This window comes from Amblyomma mixtum, chromosome 5 (assembly GCF_055824585.1).
Source record: "Amblyomma mixtum isolate Tamu chromosome 5, ASM5582458v1, whole genome shotgun sequence".
In the NCBI taxonomy this organism is placed as follows: domain Eukaryota; kingdom Metazoa; phylum Arthropoda; class Arachnida; order Ixodida; family Ixodidae; genus Amblyomma; species Amblyomma mixtum.
In genome coordinates this window covers 30,470,241-30,490,750 of record NC_143016.1, presented here as the reverse complement: position 1 = coordinate 30,490,750, position 20,510 = coordinate 30,470,241, and the positions used below count along the sequence as shown (strand labels likewise).

Below are 20,510 nucleotides of genomic sequence, written 5' to 3'. Positions count from 1 at the left end.
GGATGCTACCAAGCGTTGCGCGAAACCGAGGAATCTGCTGTGGATTGCCACCCACCTGCCTCATATGCACAGAATGAGTCACACGCTGAGTGCGTCTGGCAGCATGCCTTGGTAGATGCGATAACTCACGTTCTTTCCGCTCTACGGCAGTGCCCTACATTAATTCACTGAGCTTCCGGTCACTGCGCAGATGTACACGAGTTTATACGTTTATGCGACTGTGTCACACTGCGCAAGGCCGCCTGGTGGCGCTCGTAACAGCGACTCATATACCGCTGTCACCGCACATCACCCGTATACTACTTCACTTTTGTATTAATCCAACGTTGGAATCAATTGTTCATCTTTTCGGCCCCGCTCTATCATCTCCTAGCCGGCCTATTTAGCTTTCTGAATATTTTTTAATTAGAACGTAGAACATATTTCACTGTAATAGATGCCATTTTTAAGAACAAAAAAATTATCGAAGGCACTGAAGGGACTTACGTGCGAGTAACGTGAAAGCACTCCATTTCTATTCCAATTACATTCCAGTTCTTTTCTATTCCTTTCTAGTTGGTGTCTTTGTAAGTACCAGTACTGACTACTATACTGGTTAACATTTCGTATTTTCCCGCTTTTTATGACGTCACACCATTTCGACCAATCGCGAATTTTGTAACGTCGCCACTTTTTGTTCGACGCCGGGTTTTCGTGTCGACGAACCGTCTAATGCCTTCGCATTAATATATAAGCCGCTTAGCTAGTTTTTCTGGCAAGAGCGACTGCACCGGGGTTATGTAGTGGTCTCGGGTTCGATCCCCGGACCAGCACAATTTTTTTTTTCAACTGCGAAGCGTTTGTAGCTTTCCTTTGTAGCCGTGTGGGTGCCAGGTGAACACTAATGAGTAATTGATCCCTATCTCACTTCTGTAGGTTCTGGCAAATTGTATGTGGTTTTAATTAGCAGCGTGTATTGGTTTGTGGTTTAATCCAGCGGGTATTCCATTCGGAGACAAACACAAAATACCGAAGGGGACGCTCACTCAAATATTTGTATGCGCTTCACTTTATGTTCTTATGTTTGCCGCGCTGCCTGATTCAGAAAGTTTAGTGTAGTTTGGATAGCCTTATATGGCTGTAGTAGGCAAGTGTTATCATCGTCATCTTTATCAACAGCAGCAGGAGCATAAATAGCAGGTGCTTTTAAGACCTCGTTGGCAACTGCAGGTTTCCGTTAGTCGCCGGTCACTGCATCGTGACGACGAGTACGGAGGTGAATGAGTGAGTGAGTGAGATAGAGAGAGAGAGGGAGTGAGTAGACTTAAAATGGCGCTGGTACGCAGGCCTAAGTTAAAGAAAGAAGGGTATTGGGACATGGAAACGCGGAGGCTAACGACGCATCCACGTTTGAGCGGAACGATGCGAGCAAGCGAGAAGGCAAGGAAGCGTGTACAAACGGAATGAGTGAATGAACGCCCGAGCGTATGAATGGGCGGCTAACGCTGTGCTTCACTCGACACGCTGGGCTTGCGAAAGAGATACCCTCTTGCACGATACGATGAGGAGCTGCGGTAGTTGACCGGGCACTACAACCGCCGACTGGCTAGATGCTAAGCAAATTCAGAGAGATAGACAGCCCTAAAAGTGTCTCGGAAGCCAAGGAACTCCACAAGAGAGGATGAGGGGTTCTGGGGGGGAAGCGTGGTAGCATGCGTATGACCGCTATCTGTGCACCGTCTGCCGGGGTGCTACGCCGAGGAACGAAAGAGTGACCCTCTCGGCCCGCTCTTCCTCCGCGTGAAACCCGAACCTGTACGATCGCGTCTCGCTCCGGCCGTGTTTCACTCTTCTCTCTCTTCCCACGGCGACAGCGTCTTCTCATTTGCACAGGTCTGCCGTTTCCGATTTCACCTCTTCCCTTCTTTCTTCTCCACTCCTGCGGAGCCAGTTGCGTCACGTCGTGCGCATATATATCTACGGAGCACCGTCGAGCGGGGCTACCCTCCACGTCCTCACCCCCCTCCGGCGCCACCACTTCGCAGCTTTGCGATGCTGTCTGACGAGATTTAATTCCATCTCCGCGCTGCAGCGGCCCGATAGTTGTCCGATGGCGGCGGGAGAAGAGGGAACGACTTCGAGAAAGGAAGAGGGGCGCAGCGCAAAGTGCCGCCACTTGTTCGAAAAGCCACTCACTATAACGCGAAAAGAAAGAAAGAAAGAAAGAAAGAAAGAAAGAAAGAAAGAAAGAAAGAAAGAAAGAAAGAAAGAAAGAAAGAAAGAAAGATGCAGCAGTTCGGGCAGTGAGCAAGATGGAGGCGGGGGCAAATAAAAGCGCTGCCCAACTTCCGCGACGTCTCGTTTTTCGCGCTTTTTCCTTCTTTCCTTCCTTTGCCTCCGCTTTCATACGAAACGGCCGTGGGATTCCGCTCGATGCGACCTGCTGCTGCCGCCAGAGCTGTGTGGCGAGGAGGTCATCCGATCGCGCTGCCGCGGCGGCGCCGGCGGCTGCACGCGCCCCGGCAACATCATCGGCCTGGAAGGAGGAGAGATGAGGGGTGGAGGAGGAGGGGAGGCGGCCGCCCAGCCGGCGGAGCGGGTCGCGGCGGCGAGAGCCTTCACCAGCGACGGCCAAGTCTAGCGCCGCCAGACGCGCGCGCGGCAGCTCTGTCGGCGGAGAAGAGGGCTCCCCTCTTTCGTGCCGATTTTGCGCACGCACCCGAAAGGAGGACCAGCAGGAGCAGCAACCCTCTTCTTCTTCTTCGAGGGAGGACGACGACTTGCGGGGAAACCAGAAGTCAGGACCCCGGCGACGGCCGCCACAGTTCGGCGTCGTGAACACATCATCGTAGGCGCGCGTGGTTGTTTCGCCTCGCTCTATCTGAACTCTGGTTTCGCGGCTAGAGTCGCGGAGGCGGCAAGCTGCTGTTCCGCGCGCCGCTGGCGTGGCGTTGAAGCGCGCGGGCCCGAGCTGTGCAGCACCGGTGCGCTCTGAAACGGGTGGCAGGCAGCAACGGTCGTGAGACATTGCTCGTGCGACGACAGTACACCCGCGTGGTCCGTCCGGTTCTGTAGTCGTTGGAAGAGCGAAGCTCGAAGCCTGTTGCCTACTGGAAGTAACGACCGTCGTCTCGACTGACGAAGCCCTTCCTGTGTCGGTGACCGAACTCCGCGCTTTGCTCTCTGCTGCTGTTCTAGCCTCGTGCCTAGTTCGACAGCGCGTGCGTGTGAATTTGGCGCGCACATTTTTGGCGCGATTGTTGTCGTCGCCAACGCCTGTCGATAGTGCGTGACAAGTGCGTGGTGAAAGTGTGTCGGCACACCGTATACTGACGAGGTCCGCCCGAACAGCGCGCGCGCCAGGCGACTTTTCCATCATTCATATCGGCGGCTCGCTGCGCTTCCGCGCACACACTTTGGGCGTGAACACGACGGGCCCGGAGTGATATGCGCCGGCTTGGCCGTGCTCGGAAGCTGCCGCTAGAAGCACACGTGAGCCGTCGTCAACCGCGTTCTCTGGCATTGCTGCTCCTGGAAGCGGAGGGACACCACCTTGCCGCACCACGGTCTGCTGGCGCTTATCGGAGAACAAGAGGAGCAGCGAGGCTTCGGGAGCACTCGTGGTCCTGCCGACGACCGACCCACCACCGAGACCGCCGGCCACACGTCGGGTCTCCGAAGACCGGACCCCGCTGCGCGCCCAGTTGAACGCACCCCTCGAAAGAGAGGGGGTTAGCGAGGAGGCCTCCTTGTCTGGCCGCCCGGTCTCTCTTGACGGCGCAGTGCTCTGCACTACTGGAGGGCACGTCTGTGTGACGCCGTGCCCCGACCCAGTTGAAACGTGAGCGCGCCAGCGTCTGATTGCTGACGCCGTTGTGTCGAGGCGGCGGGAAGCCCACACAGAGACACGTAGTCGCGGTCCTGCCGACCTGCAGCCTTCGCCACCGCGGCCGGGTCACGTGTGGTTTATCGCCTCTGCAGGGGTGGCGAGACCCGAAGAAGGCACGCACACCGTGAAAACGCCAGCGTCTCACACGCACACGTTGAATCAGCAGTGCCCACGCCCTCCCAAGTTGATACACAAACCCGGATCGGCCGTACCTCGCTGTGTTCTTTGAAGCTTGCCTTTGGTCGCGATAGCTTGCCGTACCAATCCCGCCGACCTGCCATAAGCCCAGAGAACGCGGCAGTAGAGGCGGTGAGGTACGCGGACGTTTTGCCGAAGAAGGAATTAGCGCGAGGCTCGTGACCGCCGCATCGTTGGGAGTGCTTGCCTCATCAGCTATGGATTATTTCGTCATGAGGGAAGACCCCGGCAGCGGGGAGCCCCTGCTCCCGGGCTCCTCATCCTCCAGACCCACTGTGGTGATCACACGTCCGACCACGAGGTATGATTTCCCTGCAACACTCTGTTACATTCTCTCTCGCTGATCCTTTCTCTTTCTTTTTTTTGTTTTCTGAACGCACATAGTGGGGCACGTGTTGCGGGCGAATGCAAGCGGTGGTTAGTGGGTTCTGTTGTCGAGTAACCATCGGTTGAGTCTAGGCGCAGCGCTTCAAGATGGGCTGAAGATAAAAGACGGGAGCGCCCATGCTGCACAGCCGCGCAGAATCACATTATATGCCAACCAGCTTCGTTTAGTTAAGGTTTCTGCTCCTCCCTTCTTTTAGGGACCATCTAATATTTCGGCCCGACCTGTTCGCACCGCGTTGGCAGCTGTGACCAGAAGCAAGATCGAGAGGATATAAATGCATGCATGAGCTCCCCAGCGGGTGGCACTCGATGATTCGCCTTCCGCGTGCAGGTCATACTCGTGACAAGTGTCACCCACTCATTAGCCGTTTCGCACTAACTCTGAGTCGCCGACTGTACTCGCTCGCAGCGACGCATGGTGAGCTGTCGCTGTTGACGATTCTCTTCGTCACGTACGAGCTTCGTCACCGAATAGCTGCCCGTATAGTAGGCTCACTGAGCGTGGAGCTTGGTTTCTCGCTGCTCGCTCCGAGTGCGGGTAGCCTGGCGGCCGACCCACTTTCCAGCAGCCGGCATTCGAATGACGGCCCTAATGAAGCTGCTGTTGCTGCCGCTGCTGTTTTTGTTGAACCCAGCGCACTCTCATTTCTGAGGCTTCTTTGGAAAGGCGGTGCGCAGTTTTGTGAAAACTGTTTTCGTTTTGATACACTGAAGTGCCGAGATCAGACGCAGTGCCAAACTTTTTGTGCCAAGCTGTCGTGATAGCGGTTGAGACTATGCTTCACGTACAGTTCCCGTTAAAAGTTTATGGAACGCGTTCCATAAAGTTTTGACTACGGGTGTACGTCGCTCCGCACTTGCCCACTTAGAGCACGAAAGCTTCGCGAGGCGACCCGTACGTCCCCGTCAGAAGGTGTGGACGGGCTTGGGTGATGTTTGTTTTAGCTCCATTCTTGCAGAATTACCGACCGCGTTTCGCTGAAGGCACATTCATTAGGCGTAAGAGCGAAGGTCTTACTTCGTTCAGCCTGAATTGTTGGCGCTTGACGCTGTAGGGCGAACGCGAGATACGCCTTATTGACGTTGGTTCTGACCTCGGTAATGTTTGTCCGGCTTATCCGATAAAGGCTTTGTCAGTGCGCAACGAAAGTTTCGTTATAATGTAACGATATTCTCCCTTTCTTTATCTACCGGGAAGCGCGAATTAATACGGTGTCATATCGCTCTTCCGTGGATTATAGTTGTCTGTTCCTAAACTTAAGGTGTGAAAAGCACATGCCCGGATATGGTAATTCTTGGCGCTGAACGTTTAATGCTCCATGTTTGGCGCGCCGAGGCTGTCAGTCGTTTAGCGGACTGTTTCAGCACAGCCGTACGGCCAATCCGGTGAAGTGTTGCCACGCTTGTCTAGCCGCATTTGCCGTACGGTAGTAGTTACCGCAGTTAACATATTTACCGTACCATGGTGCGAAAGCTTTCTATTTCTGGCCTGGGTCATTCAAGGAGCCATCTTGTGGCCTTCGTTCGTGCCTAATGATGTGTGAAGGAAAACGTCGACCATCTTGCATGGTACTTGGTACGCGACGTATTCGCGGAACTTACCGTCCGTTATTACTATCCCAACGGAGCGAGGCGGCGCTGAACGGCAGGAGTGTTAGTCAGAAAGGAGCCTACTGTTGCCTCCTAACAATGAAATATGTTTCTCCGTTTCTCGGCCAGGGCTTACCGAGCGGCAGGAGGGAGGGGAAAAGAAAAAAAAAAAAACCCGGGTAGAGATAAGTTGATTACAGATGCGAAATTGCTGTGAAACGACAACACTTTTTCTGCAGGAAATGAAATGCGAGCTGTGTGTCGAGGTGATTCCCCTATAATAGTATTAGGAATCAAGTGAAAGCGAAGTTGGCAAGTCGGAGTGCTTATCGACCGTAAGAACCAGCCAGGCTGTGTTTCGGTTTGATGCGCGGAGCGTCAGAAAAGGAGCAGTATTCATTGCAAGGAAAAATAAAGGTACCATACTTTTACCCCCCCGTATCACATCTTCCAGTAGGATTGGCTGGGTCAAGTTAATTCCTTGTCCGCGCTTTCGTAACACGTCCATTTCTCAAACGAGTAAATCTGAAGCAGCAGATGTTTCTTGGCACACAGCGGTGCACACACTGAAGAATCTCATATTCCTGCGACTTTGATGCAAGTGATATGCAGGGGTGCATTTATGGGTAACTCTTGAAGGGGCCGGTTCCATTTGCGCCATGCATTTCTTGGAACTCTTTTCGTCTTAAAAATGGGGTCAGCATGCTTTTCCTACGTAGAATTACTCGCGCGGGGAGACGGAGGGAGTGGTCGTCGCCCCCCCCCCCCCCCCCCCCCCTCGCTCTGTAGATCCGCCCCTGGCGATATATCTGTTTTAAGACACCTCAAAGGGATCTGAAGGTAAAATGGCTCAATCGAATTGCCATTATTCACACCTAAAGTCGGTCGAAAATTTTATTCGAGTTGTGCGCAGGTGCATAACTGGGTGGGACTGCGCAACAGGACGAAAGAGAAAAAAAAAATACGAGGAAACAACAAAGTCGAGCGCTGACTCGTCCTTTCTGTCTTCAGTCCGGTTGCGCTGTTCCACCCAGTTATGCAACTTTGCGCAACTCGGCCAAGTTTCCATCCTACTACAGTCGTGCAGAGCTCGTGTTACGGTCAGCCCGATCGCGCTCCCCTCAATACACGCGATTTTGACGGCATAAATGCGTCAGTTCGTATAAACCGGAAGCTCGAACTACTTGTTCTCTCGCTACGTTTTGCCTTTTGATTCGCGCTTGTCTCTTTTTTTTGCCGTGTCTTGTTTTTCATGTGGCCCACGCGCCTCTCGTCGCGTTTTTCTCGTCTCGCAACTACTTTTCCAATACTGGCTGGCGCGCATTGCGGGTATTCGTATTGTGTCTCGACGTTACGGCATCGTCCGCTATTTTTTTCGAATGGTCGATGGTCCGTCAGATCAAGGAGGTTATATTAAATTATTATATTAGTTTTATTAGTTTTATTATAACCTCCTTGCGTCAGATGACCACCGCTCTATGTCTGTCTTCGATCGTTTGGAGAACAAGACGTTTACAAAAGCACAACGAGCTCTCCTATAGCTGCCTTGAGTCACGACATGAATCGTGCTCTGGCTCAATGGCGGTTTCTTCAATGGCGCTGCTACACGCAAGCGTATACGCTTTAGCGAGGAGCGCTCCGCCAAATGCGTTTTTCACTGGGCTAGTTTTCATTAATATTTTCGACTCTGGGGGCGAAGCAGTGTTCCTAAACACGGGAATAAGCTCGACTCCCGTTTGTAGACCTCATTCTCCATCGTCAGCCATTAACGTAGACTGTGCCCCGCACATAGACGAAAAAGAAAGTATAGAATCGTGTCAGTCTGCAAACGAGAGGGAGCCTTTATCTGAGTGCTCAGCTTAGCTTGCGGATCGATTTGAAGGAATACGAAAACGCTTACCTGTGTGAAAGGTAAGCCAAGGCCTGTGAAGCTGCGGACATGGGCAGTTTTGACCACAAATCTTGAATCCTTTAACTAGGGGCGAGCTGAACTCGTTAAGTGTCACGTGAGGACACTTCAGTGTTAATTACTTATGGAACAGGACCTCAATACCCTGGTATGTGCATGCGAGTAATTCTTTATGGAAATGGGGTTGACACGACGGCCTATTTTTGGGAGAGGGGAAGGGGGAGCAGGGAGAATGTGCACGTATGGTGGTGATGAATTTTTATGGCGCAAGGGCATCTGTGGCCAAAGAGCCTCATGGCGCAAGGTGTTGGCATCTACTCGAGGTGGGGTCAAATACCCGTTTCCCAAGCATTTCACCCTAAAGAAGCCAGGCACCAGTCCTATGGGGTAAGCTTGTACCCAATGTTTCGCTGGTGGGTACCCGGCAGCACTGGGGATCGAACCCCGCACCTCCCGCATGCACGTATGGGCTATTTAGTTTAGCCTGAGTCGCTTTGGGACGGTTAAACCCCCATAAACCAAACCAGGAACTCTTTACCTTACGGTTAAACTCCCATAAACCAAACCAGAAACTCTTTCCTTTACGGTTAAACCCCCATAAACCAAACCAGGAACTCTTTACCTTACGGTTAAACTCCCATAAACCAAACCAGAAACTCTTTCCTTTACGGTTAAACCCCCATAAACCAAACCAGGAACTCTTTACCTTACGGTTAAACTCCCATAAACCAAACCAGAAACTCTTTCCTTTACGGTTAAACCCCCATAAACCAAACCAGGAACTCTTTACCTTACGGTTAAACTCCCATAAACCAAACCAGGAACTCTTTACCTTACGGTTAAACCCCCGTAAACCAAACCAGGAACTCTTTACCTTACGGTTAAACTCCCATAAACCAAACCAGAAACTCTTTCCTTTACGGTTAAACCCCCATAAACCAAACCAGGAACTCTTTACCTTACGGTTAAACTCCCATAAACCAAACCAGAAACTCTTTCCTTTACGGTTAAACCCCCATAAACCAAACCAGGAACTCTTTACCTTACGGTTAAACTCCCATAAACCAAACCAGAAACTCTTTCCTTTACGGTTAAACCCCCATAAACCAAACCAGAAACTCTTTCCTTTACGGTTAAACCCCCTAAAACAAACCAGAAACTCTTTCACTTTCAAAAATGCCTTTGTCCAGAATTGTTGGATACGCCAGCGCATGACTTGCATTGATCGTCTGTAACTTTTTTTCTCTTACCGCTGACTTCGTTGCAGCGGGAGTCCGTTGTATACACACAGAAGACAGCACAAGGCTTCGCGTTACGAGTCTCCACAGGCGAACTAACCTTCGCGGTTATCTGAGGCCGGCCTCTCTCCGGCTCCGTTTTTTTTTTTTTGTTTTAGTTTCGCGTTGGTCTTGTTTAAAATGCACTTCCGCCTTGGGCTTCTTTAAAACAAACAGTGGGTTTCTTTATCGCTTTCGGTTTTCGCTGTTCTTTCCCTCCACCCCGTGTCCTTGCTCGGCGGAGAAGCGGCGGGGCGAGGGTGCCGCTGACTTCAGAAGGTCGCGGTTTGGAATCCTGAAAGTCGCGTACCAGAGGCGCGAGGGAAATGCAAACATGCGCGCGCGTCTACTGAGATCTTGGCGGACGTTCAAGAGCACAGAGCAGCAGCAGCGGCGGCATGGGGACGTCCGTCAGATATAAGGAACCCAGCCGACCGTATACAGCGGTGCAAAGACAGCAAAATAGTGCCGCTGCAGTTTATCCATTTTATTTCAAGTTTCGTTTCAGGGCACCGCCTTATGACCGAGGTGATCTGGGACGCAGGAGATGTAGATAAAGTGAGCTGTCTTTATCGAAATGAGCCTAATCCACAAACCCGAAAGTAAGTCAAATTTTGCTGTAATGGAAAGCTTATCCATAGATATTACTTTTACAAAAGCTGTCAGAATGCAGGGTTTCCAGTAACGCCGAGAAAGCCTGCGTGCAAATCCTATGTCAAATCAAATATGAGCTATATCCGGCTAAATTACGGATCAAAGTGAGCCAAATCTACTCATGAGAGCCTTATTTGTTAGCTTGAGCCTCATAGTTTAGACTGTTTCGAGCGTGGTTTCATTGATCCTTTCCCCAGCGCTGCTTTGCGTAGTCTGCGAAGGATATGAAGAGATTGACGGAGGATCTAAACCCAGACGACTACGGTAACGATGGGATAATTAGCCCCTTGGCCGATGAAGCATGGATGCGCCTCTGCTGTAGTGAGCGTTAACACTTTTAATATAGTTGGCAGTGGTTTTCTCAAATCATTATCACAGGCGAAACAGCAACCCAGAAGACGACGGTAACGATGGCTGCCGCTTGTACCCATGTATGACCATACTAGCCGTTGTCCCGTCGCTTTGCGTCCTGTGCGCGTCTACCGACTAGCTACTACTCGTGAATTTAGAATCCTACAGTGAAGTAAAATATATTCTAGACCCCATACATTCTAGCTCCCCAGGTGGTCGAAATTTCCGGAGCCCTTCACTACGGCGTCCCGCATAGCCTCAGTTGCTTTGGGACGTTAAACCTCATTAAATCAAACCAAACCAAACCATTCTAGCTGGTTTAGTTTTCCACTGCCGAAGTGTGAATAAGAAAAGAAGGCTGTCACGTCAATGCTTTAATCAATCAATCAATCAATCAATCAATCAATCAATCAATAGATAGATAGATAAATCAATCAATCTTATTTTTCTGGAAAGGAAGCTTCAGAAGCCTGCTTGCTATTCGCTTTACTTGCTTTTGTTGAAGCACAGCAGCAGCCCCTGATTGCACACATTTAAGTGTTCTAATTGTTTTTCTGCTGTATACTCAGAGCGTAATCATTATAGGCAATATTTTCATTCATAGAGCTTCGAAACAACTGTAAAAATAAAGTTTTCTGACCAAAACTGGTTCGAATTCAAATTATCACACCTAAAAGAGTCAGCTCCAAAATTTACATGCAGATATATTGACTAAATTATTTGCATAATTCTGTTATCAAATCGCGGTGTGGAGTGTACCTAACTAAAACGTAAAGCATCTCATATAACAGCTTGGATAGCGCTGCTGTTTGTGCGGATAACAAACTTTCTCGTTTTTCCCAGCATTTTGGTGGATTTGGCTCAGTTTGAAAAAAAAAAAAAGAGAAAATAGTCGAGATGGGTCAGGCTCGGGCAGAACTGCAGGTCTCTATTATGAGTCTCAATAGCATAAGCAGATTAATGAATCACACCCCTCTCTCCCATCTAGCAAGACATTTTCTCTTGTTGGAAAACTGCACTCGCCATCCCTTTTTCAGCGAATCACGTTCAGGCAATGCATCGTGAAAAAAATAAGAGGAACAGCTCGAAAGGCAAAACAGGAAAAAAGGACAGCACGAGTTCTGACTCTCGAGCAAAGCTATCAGAAACGCTTCCAAATACACATCGAGAAAGCACATTTACGCACACGCGGCAGAGCTTATGCTGAAGTCCATGAAGTGATTACCTCAGCCTCGTGCACAGCTAAGTATGGATGACTGGCGCACTTGTGACCATTCTTTCCGATTTGATAGGCTCAAGTATTTCCCAAGTACGCTGCTCAGGCATGTAGCCAGAATTTTTTTTTTTTTTTCCAGGAGGGGCTCTAGGTAATTCCTTGTGGGTAGGGTACTAGACGGCGCATGTCCAGCAAGAGCACTGCTAAGAAATTTGGAATTTGGGAAGGGGTTCTTAACTTCGAAGGAACCCCCCCCCTCCACTTTTCCCTTAGGCAGGACTTTAGCCCTTATGAGCAAACAAAACACCAAATCCTTGCGTCACAAATCATTCTTGCTCTGTCTTTTGCTATGTGTCCGTACTTGTGTCCGTACTGTTTTTTTTTCTTCTTGGCTTTGAAGATGCTGCTACTGCTGATGCGCCCAGCCATCGATATTGATATCTATAAAGTGCACTGTCCATATGGGACCCTTCTCGATCCGCCTCCCGAACAGCTGCCGATAAATTCACCCCTGCCCTGCTCACTTCTCTCCTCGATCCGGTCTTTCAGTGGGCTTCTGAGGCTTTGTCCTAACGCCACGGAACTAAACATAACCTGACCAGCATTGCTTAGCAGCCACGAGCTGGTTGGCTGACCACGCGAGCTTTTCAGCATTCAAAGGCAGTTTCGGGAAAAAAACAGCTTATCGCGCGGCTTTGGGCAATCACCGATGCTCGCGGCGGGTTCCGGACGGCGCTTCTTTCTCTCTCGTTCTCTCTCACTTGTCTGTCTGGGGGCGCTTACGAAACCGAACTGCTCTTTTCGTTCTTCGAACGGTTTGGCTGTATTTTCGTTCCCGTCTCGAGCCGTCCGTCGCCTCCCCGTTGGCGCAGCGCCATCGATTTTAGCATTAAATAGCCAGTAGCGATGCCGAGGGTCGCGCGCCGCGGTCGGCTTTTCGAGAGTGCGCTCGCAAGCCGTTCAGGCGCCGAAGGACGACGTGCCTCGCCGTCGAAAGGATGGAGAGAGAGGGGAGGGTACTTTCGCGCCTCTTTCTCCGTCTCCCTGGACTGTGCCCGCGCGCTTCGCTATGCGCCCTGTCTCTGCGAGTTTGGTGTCGCATAGCCGACGGCTGAGCACTCATGAGGGCCGATTTTTGGCCTTGATACAAGAAAGAAACGTTGGCTCTATTGTTTCAAGCACTTTCGTCTCACCCGTCCTTCAAGAACCAGGCACACGGCCTCTTCTCCACCGAGCTGATGCCCTGGATAACCCCAGTCTATATGCCTCTCAATTTCCCTATTGTTCTCCTTTCTCAATACGTCTTTCGTGCCAGCTTAAGATTCCTCACTCACCCTCTCATTCTCACACCCTCTGTGTATTTCCGACCGGCCCTCGTCGTGCCAGAATATTCTTCCCAAGCATGCAGCAACTATAGCCTGGCAGCAAGTTATTGTGAGTGTTTGGAGCTGTAGCTAGCGGTAGGTAATAAGAGATTGAATCTGCAGCGATTGGTCCGCGATTGTCATCTAGCTGCCTTGACTGTTCTGCCGTTGTTGGCTATCGCGATTAGCACTGGCTGCCGTGGGCCAGTCATGAACGACTTTGTGTACGCGCGAGCCACTATGGGCACCGGGGCCTCCGACTGTCGGTAGTTGCGGCTGCCACGAAACTAGCTGTACCTTGTAGAGCCACGGCTTATATGCGCTGCAGTGTCGTGAAGACTCTGACACAACAGTCGCGTGATGGCCATAAACGTTCTTTTCATTGCCTGGCTATAGCGCTTGCATCGCTTGCGGTGGCACTTACTGCTTCTTCTGGGGCTAGGACATACAGGTATCTAGGCTCGAAACATTCCTTCAGTCAATTAATTTCGTTACTCTTTCGGTTAAGGTACGATCTAGCGATGTTGGAGTAGGACGGACCTAGCTAGTGAAAAATGCAGAACTAGACGCAAAAATGTGTGAGGCGGCGCTTTGGCAAGCTGACACGTGCATACTGCACGGGTCCAAAGTCCCGCACTTCAAAAGTGCGCCGCAGTCCGACCGACTCGCTGATGCGTGACAGGAGCGCAGACAAAAGGGAGAAGGATTATGCGTGTTTCGCAATGGGACACCGTGGCACGTCCGCTGCGAAAGCGGAGGGGGCAGGTGGAGATGAAAAGGGGAAGCATGCAGACAAAACACGCTCCCGTGTGAGAGCGGTGTGAAGGAATGTGTGCCATGCTGACCAGCCGCTGGCACATTTCTGTGAAGCGGGCTGATTTGATCGAAACATCAATTTACCCGTGTACTGAGAGGAAGCGTAGCCTCCGGGCTTTCTTGTCGCTGGTGTAACAAACTGGGCTCCAATACTGGTGTACGGCTTGGTTGAGGCCGGTATATGTCTGCGCTCATACCGAGACGGATGCCTCCTGCGCATCCACAGTGACATGGCAGGAGCCAGGTGGAGCTACTGGGCTTGCGCAGCAGGCGTCTGGTTGATCAGCATACATCTACGCTAATACGTCTCATAAGTCTCCGGTATGTTCGGTATTACATCGGGTAGGCCGCGGAGATAGGTTTTCAGTCATATTATCCAGCCCCTGGACGCACCGCCGACCGCAAGAGAGGTCACGTGTCCACACTCGGGAATATGTGGAAACGCATATCACAAACATCACTGCCCTCCTCCCCCCATAGTGTCGACTTTGAATTAATTTTTTTATGAAGAACATGAGATGTAGAGGGGGAAGAGGATATTAGAGGTAAACTGTCGCTACACTTCCCGCTGAGTGAGAGGGAGAAAGCACATCATTTGGCAAAATGTAGCGGTGGCTCAGTGGTTATGGCGCTCGGCTGCTGACCCGAAGGACGCGGGTTCGATCCCGGCCGTGGCGGTCGCATTTCGATGGAGGCGAAATGCTAGAGGTCCGTGCACTGTGCGATGTCTATGCGCGTAAGTCCATGGGCGGTCGAAATTTTTGGAACTCTTTACTTTTTGGAAACTCTTTGGAAACTTTTTGGAAATTTTTGGAACTCTTTAAACAATAAGCATTATTTGGCAACGTTGTTTTGGTCACCCGAGGAAAGAACGATCGTGTTCCACCAGTGCAAGCGATCCTAGAACTGATCAAGGGCGTCCGCAGGATTTTTTGCAGGGGGGGGCTCCATTGGTTCTTGGCGCCGGAGGGGGGGGGGGTATGTTCGTAGCAAAAAGGCACTATTTGCGGAGTAAATTCATTTATTTATATATAAATAAAGAAGAATGGAAATACACACATGAAAGAAAAATTACAAACAGCAAATTAAAGCGTGGCTAGGAGAGATATATTGGAGTTTATCAACGAAGAAACAATTAAAATTACTAAAAAATGCAAATAGATACTGTCACTTCGTGGAGAAGAGTGCTCAGTCTTGCTGCATACGGGTTCTCGACTCACCCGGATTGATGACCAGCACACAGCACAATATGTTCACAAACACGCAACTACAGTCACTCGTCAGTCTTCCTTGAACAGCAACTGTAGGCGCCTCGGATTTTTCTGGGCGAATGCCTGCATGACAGCTGACAGCATTCCGCAATGCCTGCATGACAGCTGAGGTTTCCACTGAGTCAAATGCTTTCTCGTAATCAATGAAGGCTATATATAGGGGTTGGTTATATTCTGCACATTTCTCTATCACCTGATTGATAGTGTGAATGTGATCTATTGTCGAGTATCCTTTACGAAAGCTTGCCTGATCATTTGGTTGACTAAGGTCCAAGGTTGTCCTCACTCTATTAGCGATTACCTTAGTAAATACCTTGTAGGCAACGGACAATAAGCTGATTGGTCTGTAATTCTTCAAGTCCTTGACGTCTCCTTTCTTATGAATTAAGATAATGTTAGCGTTCTTCCAAGCTTCTGGTACTCTTGAGGTCACAAGGCATTGCGTATACAGGGTGGCTAGTTTTTGTAGCACAATCTCTCCTCCGTCCTTCAACAAATCTGCTGTTACCTGATCCTCACCAGCTGCTTTTTCTCTTTGCATTGCTCCTAAGGCTTTCTTTACTTCCTCCTTCGTTACTGGCAGGATGTCACATTGCTGTGCTCGACTGCCTCCCTCAGTAACTTGATTAGATTCGCTACTGTATAGATTTTTGTAGAAATCTTTGGCTAATTCAACTATCTTATCCATATTGCTGATGACATTGCCCTGTTTGTCTTTCAGCGCATACATCTGGTTTTTACCTATGCCCAGTTTTCTCCTCACTGATTTTAGGCTACCTCCGTTCCTTAGAGCATGCTCGATTTTATCCATGTTAAACTTTCTTATGTCGGCTACCTTGCGCTTATTTATTAGCTTCGATAGCTCTGCTAGTTCTATCCTGTCTGTGGAGTTAGACGTCCTCATGCTTTGACGTTTCTTAATCAGATCTTTAGTCTCCTGCGTAATTACACGGGTGATAAATTCATTTACATGCTTCATTACACGCTCTCGGTGCACACTCATCATACACATTGATTGGAAAAACGGTTGAACGCGTACGTTGAAGGCAAAAGATGACTATATATACAACGAAAACATATTTACAAGATAAATGCACGCTCGCCGCTTCATACACCTCGCTCCATCTTGCTCGCGCATCCGCACAGTCGAGCAATCGCACACACACTGCTCGTCGCTCGTCGTTTTCTCGTCCGCTGTCGTGGTTGTTCTCACCTTCGTTGACAACCGTCCACTAAAGACACCGAAGCACAAACACAGAGGCGCGCACACGTTCAAGGGAATATCCCCGAATGCGCACTTTGGGGGTGAAAGGAACGCCGCGCGACTTCCGAGGGGAAGGGACACTCGCCACTCCGGTCGGAAAATATTTTTTTGTTTTTTTTATGGGGTTCAGAGCCCCAAAACGACTCAGGCTATGAGGGACGGAGTAGTACAGAGTTCCGGATAATGTCGACCACCTGGATCTCTTTACCATGCACTGACATCGCACAGTACATGGGCGCTGTTGGGATTTGAGGCCCGGCCAGAGGTGACAGGCGAGCCAGGCAGGCACCATCGGGCTGCGTTCACCAAAGGCGCTGGTTTTCGGAGAAGACGCAAGGAACGCTGGATTGGGGGCGCCTCTGGAGACTGCGTCGCCGTGAACAAAAGCAGCTAATCCCCTTTGCCGAAGATTCTGAAAGCGGCGCTTCTACCGAACTGCGCTCTCCCGTGTATCGGAGGAGACAGTGAGCGGCGGCGGCGCCAACTCATCGCCCGCTTGCCCCTGAGCAGCCCGACAAAGCGGGGGTGGACACGGCTGATTTGTCCTTCCCTCCTGAAGAATTCATCGGTGGCCGGCGTACGAACGTATCCGAAGGCGAAAACAACATGCCCTGTGCACTGTTTGCCTCCGTGTCGCTATCTCTCTAGAGATCAAAGAAACAGACACCCATCTCAAGACGGCTCGAAATACATGCTCGCCGGAGCCGCTGCATGTCTGCAACAGGTCGCCCTTATGTAGAGCTAACAATGGCGTGGTTTGAAAACGGCGGGACGGCGCGTGCCCGGACGCAGCATTTCGCAGATGTGCCACGGACTTTCGTCGAGCGACGCGTGCGCTGACTGCGGCGCAGTAGAGAGATTGGAGCACATGCTCCTTCGCTGTACCGCTTCTGCAGTGCCGCGTCGCGAGATGCTCGCGGCCTACAGGGCGCTGGGAATCATCCCGGACAGTCTCGAAGCGCTCCTGTGGCCGCGCGGCAGTGCGCGCACCCGTGACAGAACAATGGTGAGCCTCTGTGCGTTCATCGAGCAGGCGGATTTGTCTTCCCGCTTGCTCTACGCCAGGTAGTGCACGCGTGACACGAACGCTCCGTGGGTGCTACCTCGGACGGTATACGCGGTCGGGCGCCCCACCCCGGCCGCTAGTGCAGTGTGCCGCGCGCGCGATTAGTCCGAGACAGGACGCTACGTGCGCGCGGCTATGTATGTACATACAGTTTACTTCTTGAGTACGTGATTTTGCGCAGTGGCCGCTCGCGCGCACTTATTTTCGGACAATGCTTGGACATTTGCGCGCGAGCGGCGCGAACTTGAAATACTTTTGTATTTTGTAAATAGTGTACAAAGCTCTCCCCTGTCCTTTCTTGCTGTCGCTCCCCTCTATACTTCTCCTCACTATCCTCTCCCTTTCCCTTTCGTTTCCGCCGGCTGCAGCTCGGGTGCTTAAGATATTTGATAGCAATTGCCGCGGCCGGCAACACTCTTTTGCTTCACTTTTTTATTTATTTTTTTTAAAATAAACCACTACCACCACCACCCAAAGCGTGGAAGCGGGGCTGCTTTTACCCTTTTGGCTGAGCCCACCACGGCCCCTGGCGTGCGGCCATCACTCACGGTTCGAGTGAGTGATTTTCCAGGGGGGTGCAGCCGCCCCCCCTTGCCCCCCCATCCGGACGCCCATGGAACTGATCTGAGTTAACCAAGCACCTCAGGAGGGATGGCGTGGGTAAGGGAAGTGGAAAAGGGGTTGTATGGCGACTGGGCACGTGTCCGGGCAGTGTTCTAGGTTTGCGTAGGAAGCATTTTGAACAGGCTGGGAGTTCAGACACGATGGCGCGAGAGATTGGGGAGCATTTCTTTCGTGACTTTACTTCAGTGTGTGGGATCTTGCTTCTTTGGGAATTTTCCTCCGCATAACGTGTCGTTCTCATTCGGTGGTGTGCAGTTGGCAACAACATCCAGATAAGTAAACATCCATTGCAACAGTGCTAACCGATCAGCGCATTCCTTTTGCTGCTCAACAGATTTTATATAATCAGCCTGGCTGCTTACAAAGGGTTTCGCATTAGCCGCCGTGGTGGCTCAGTGGTTATGGTGCTCGGCTGCTGACCCGAAAGACGCGGGTTCGATCCCGGCCGCGGCGGTTGAATTTCTTTGGAGGAGGAATTCCAGATGCCCGTGTACTGTGCGATGTCAGTGCACGTTAAAGAACCCCAGGTGGTCGAAATTTCCGGAGCCCTCCACTGCGGCGTCTCTCATAGCCTTAGTCGCTTTGGGACGTTAAACCCCTCCTGAAAAAAGTTCTATGATGCAATAAACTCATACAGTTTATCATACAAATATCATAGGCTTATCATACAAATCATAGAAAATTATCATTCAAATGTCATACATTTCTGTAAAATCATACAGTCATCATAAAGATGTCATAGAATATCATACGAATTGTATGATATATCATACAGAATGCATGATATTCTATGATGAATGATCTATGAGGTTATTGCATCATAGAACTTTTTTTTCAGTAGGGACCCCATAAACTAAACAAAAGGTTTCACACATGCGAGCACGATTGAAAAAAAAAAAGAAAAAGAAGCAGCTCGACTCGGGGAAAACGACCTTGAAGAAGCCAGCGCGAACAAGTTGCGTGACTATTGGTGCGGCTTCGTCCCTTCTCCGTAGCTACTGCTCCGTAGCTACTTCTCCGTAGCTACTGGCGGTAAAAGGCAACGTCGTTGCGTCACTGGCGCCGCCGGTGGCGACAGTCGGCGTCCGCGTACGCTTTTTCTACACGGGCGCTCGACACCGGACTGCTTCGTCGGGCACGCGATTTTAGCATTTCCGCGAAATCGAAGCACGAGACGTGTCCAGGGATCGAGGTCATGAATAGGGCGCGTGTGCGAATTACGAAAGCTGCGCGGAAGCCACGTTCTCTTTTTGCGAGCGAGTCGGTGGAGGACAGCCGAGCGCAAGGAGAGGCTCTACGGCCCGACCGGCGGCAAATTTTTTTTTATTGCTCATTTTTGAAGAAACATCTTAACGACGTCCGCTGCAGGGACAGAGGTTGAATTCTATATCCTCCCAGCTATGAAAGGAGGTTTGGTCCCGTTGAAAGCTGTTTCTCGGCTACATTTAGAGCCTGTGCCCTCGTCTTCAGAGTTGTCAGTCAGCGCTGTGTTTGTCTTTACATGTTTCTTCTCGTATTGTCCCGTTTATCGCGCTGTAGGTATGGAACATCGTCACCAATTCGCCCAACAACTTACCTTGTCGAACTATATGGGGCTTAACGTCCCGAAGCGACACAGGCTATGAGGGATACCGCAGGGTACGGCTCCGAATTAATTTCAGCCACTTGGGGTTCTTTAACATGCGCTGACAACGTGCAAGTATACAAGGATGTGCCTTGCGTTTCGCTTCCATCGAAACGCAGCCGCCGCAGCCGGGCGCCCTAGCCACTCCACGGCAGGTTATCTCATCAAGTGAATATGGTCAACGGCCCATCGTTTCCAACCCCTTGAGCAGCTTTTAAAAATGCACGGTTCTGTGTCAGCGCAGTTTGTATGGTGGCGGTAAAAAAGAAAAAAAAGGGGGTCAACGGATTCACACACGAACAAAGCACTTTTAAAGTACCTCCGACCGCTCGCGACATTGCGGTCAACGCACAGAAACACGCATTTGAGCGAAGCAGACCAATATTTTTCCCGTTTGCCTCGCAAATTTTGTAATTCCCTGATTACATGGACCGTCGCCCTACACGCAGCCGAATGTTCGAAATGCAGAAAAAGGCATGTAAGCCGCATTTTTCGCACCCGTTATCATAACCTGCTAGTTCGAAAAGAGTGGTTGACACAGTTTATACATCCCAGGCAATTGTCCCTCTGCCATTCAGCGTAGTGCTTTCTCTTCCAGCAGTTTTCGAATTTAAATGGCCTCGCTTCGCGTTTCGTTCTGGCTGCCATCGCTGCTTTCTTGCTGGCATCGCAGACTTCCTTTTCATGAATTATGGCAGTGCGCACTCGTGCTCTGCATCAAAATTCTGTTTCGCTTTTCTTTTTCTTTTTTCTTTTTGCTGGAGCAGCTGGCAGGCGATAAAAAGCAGCAGATCCGGCGACAATGACCCGCGGTAGGAATCCGCTCGCGTTTGCGCATCCGGGAAAGACTCTGCGGCAACTTCATTTCGCCCGAGTCCGCGCGCTGACCTTATTTCTGGCACTGCCGTATGTGTTCTCGCTCCTCGTGGTCCGCCGTTTCTTTGTATACGGGGCGGAAATCTAGCTTTTGATTTCACTTCCCGTGGCTAATATCTGTTCGGAAAGCCCCTTGCGTGGTGATGCTGTAGTCG

The 20,510-nt window shown here is 50.7% G+C and overlaps 1 protein-coding gene across 8 annotated transcripts in view; it reads left to right on the top strand.

The window, feature by feature from the left end:
- Ndae1 (Na[+]-driven anion exchanger 1) overlaps positions 1 to 20,510 on the top strand; it is a 207,260-nt gene that overhangs the window by 95,039 nt on the left and 91,711 nt on the right. For 2 of the 8 annotated variants that reach the window (XM_089543782.1, XM_089543774.1), the window contains exon 1: positions 2,349 to 4,367. The exons of 4 other annotated variants lie outside the window; for them this stretch is intronic. In XM_089543782.1, the coding sequence (XP_089399908.1) occupies positions 4,264 to 4,367 (104 nt within the window). In that variant the 5' untranslated portion in view covers positions 2,349 to 4,263. Of the gene's footprint in view, positions 1 to 2,342; positions 4,368 to 20,510 lie in introns of those variants that run through there. 2 more of the 8 variants (XM_089543778.1, XM_089543773.1) reach the window with 2 other exon arrangements.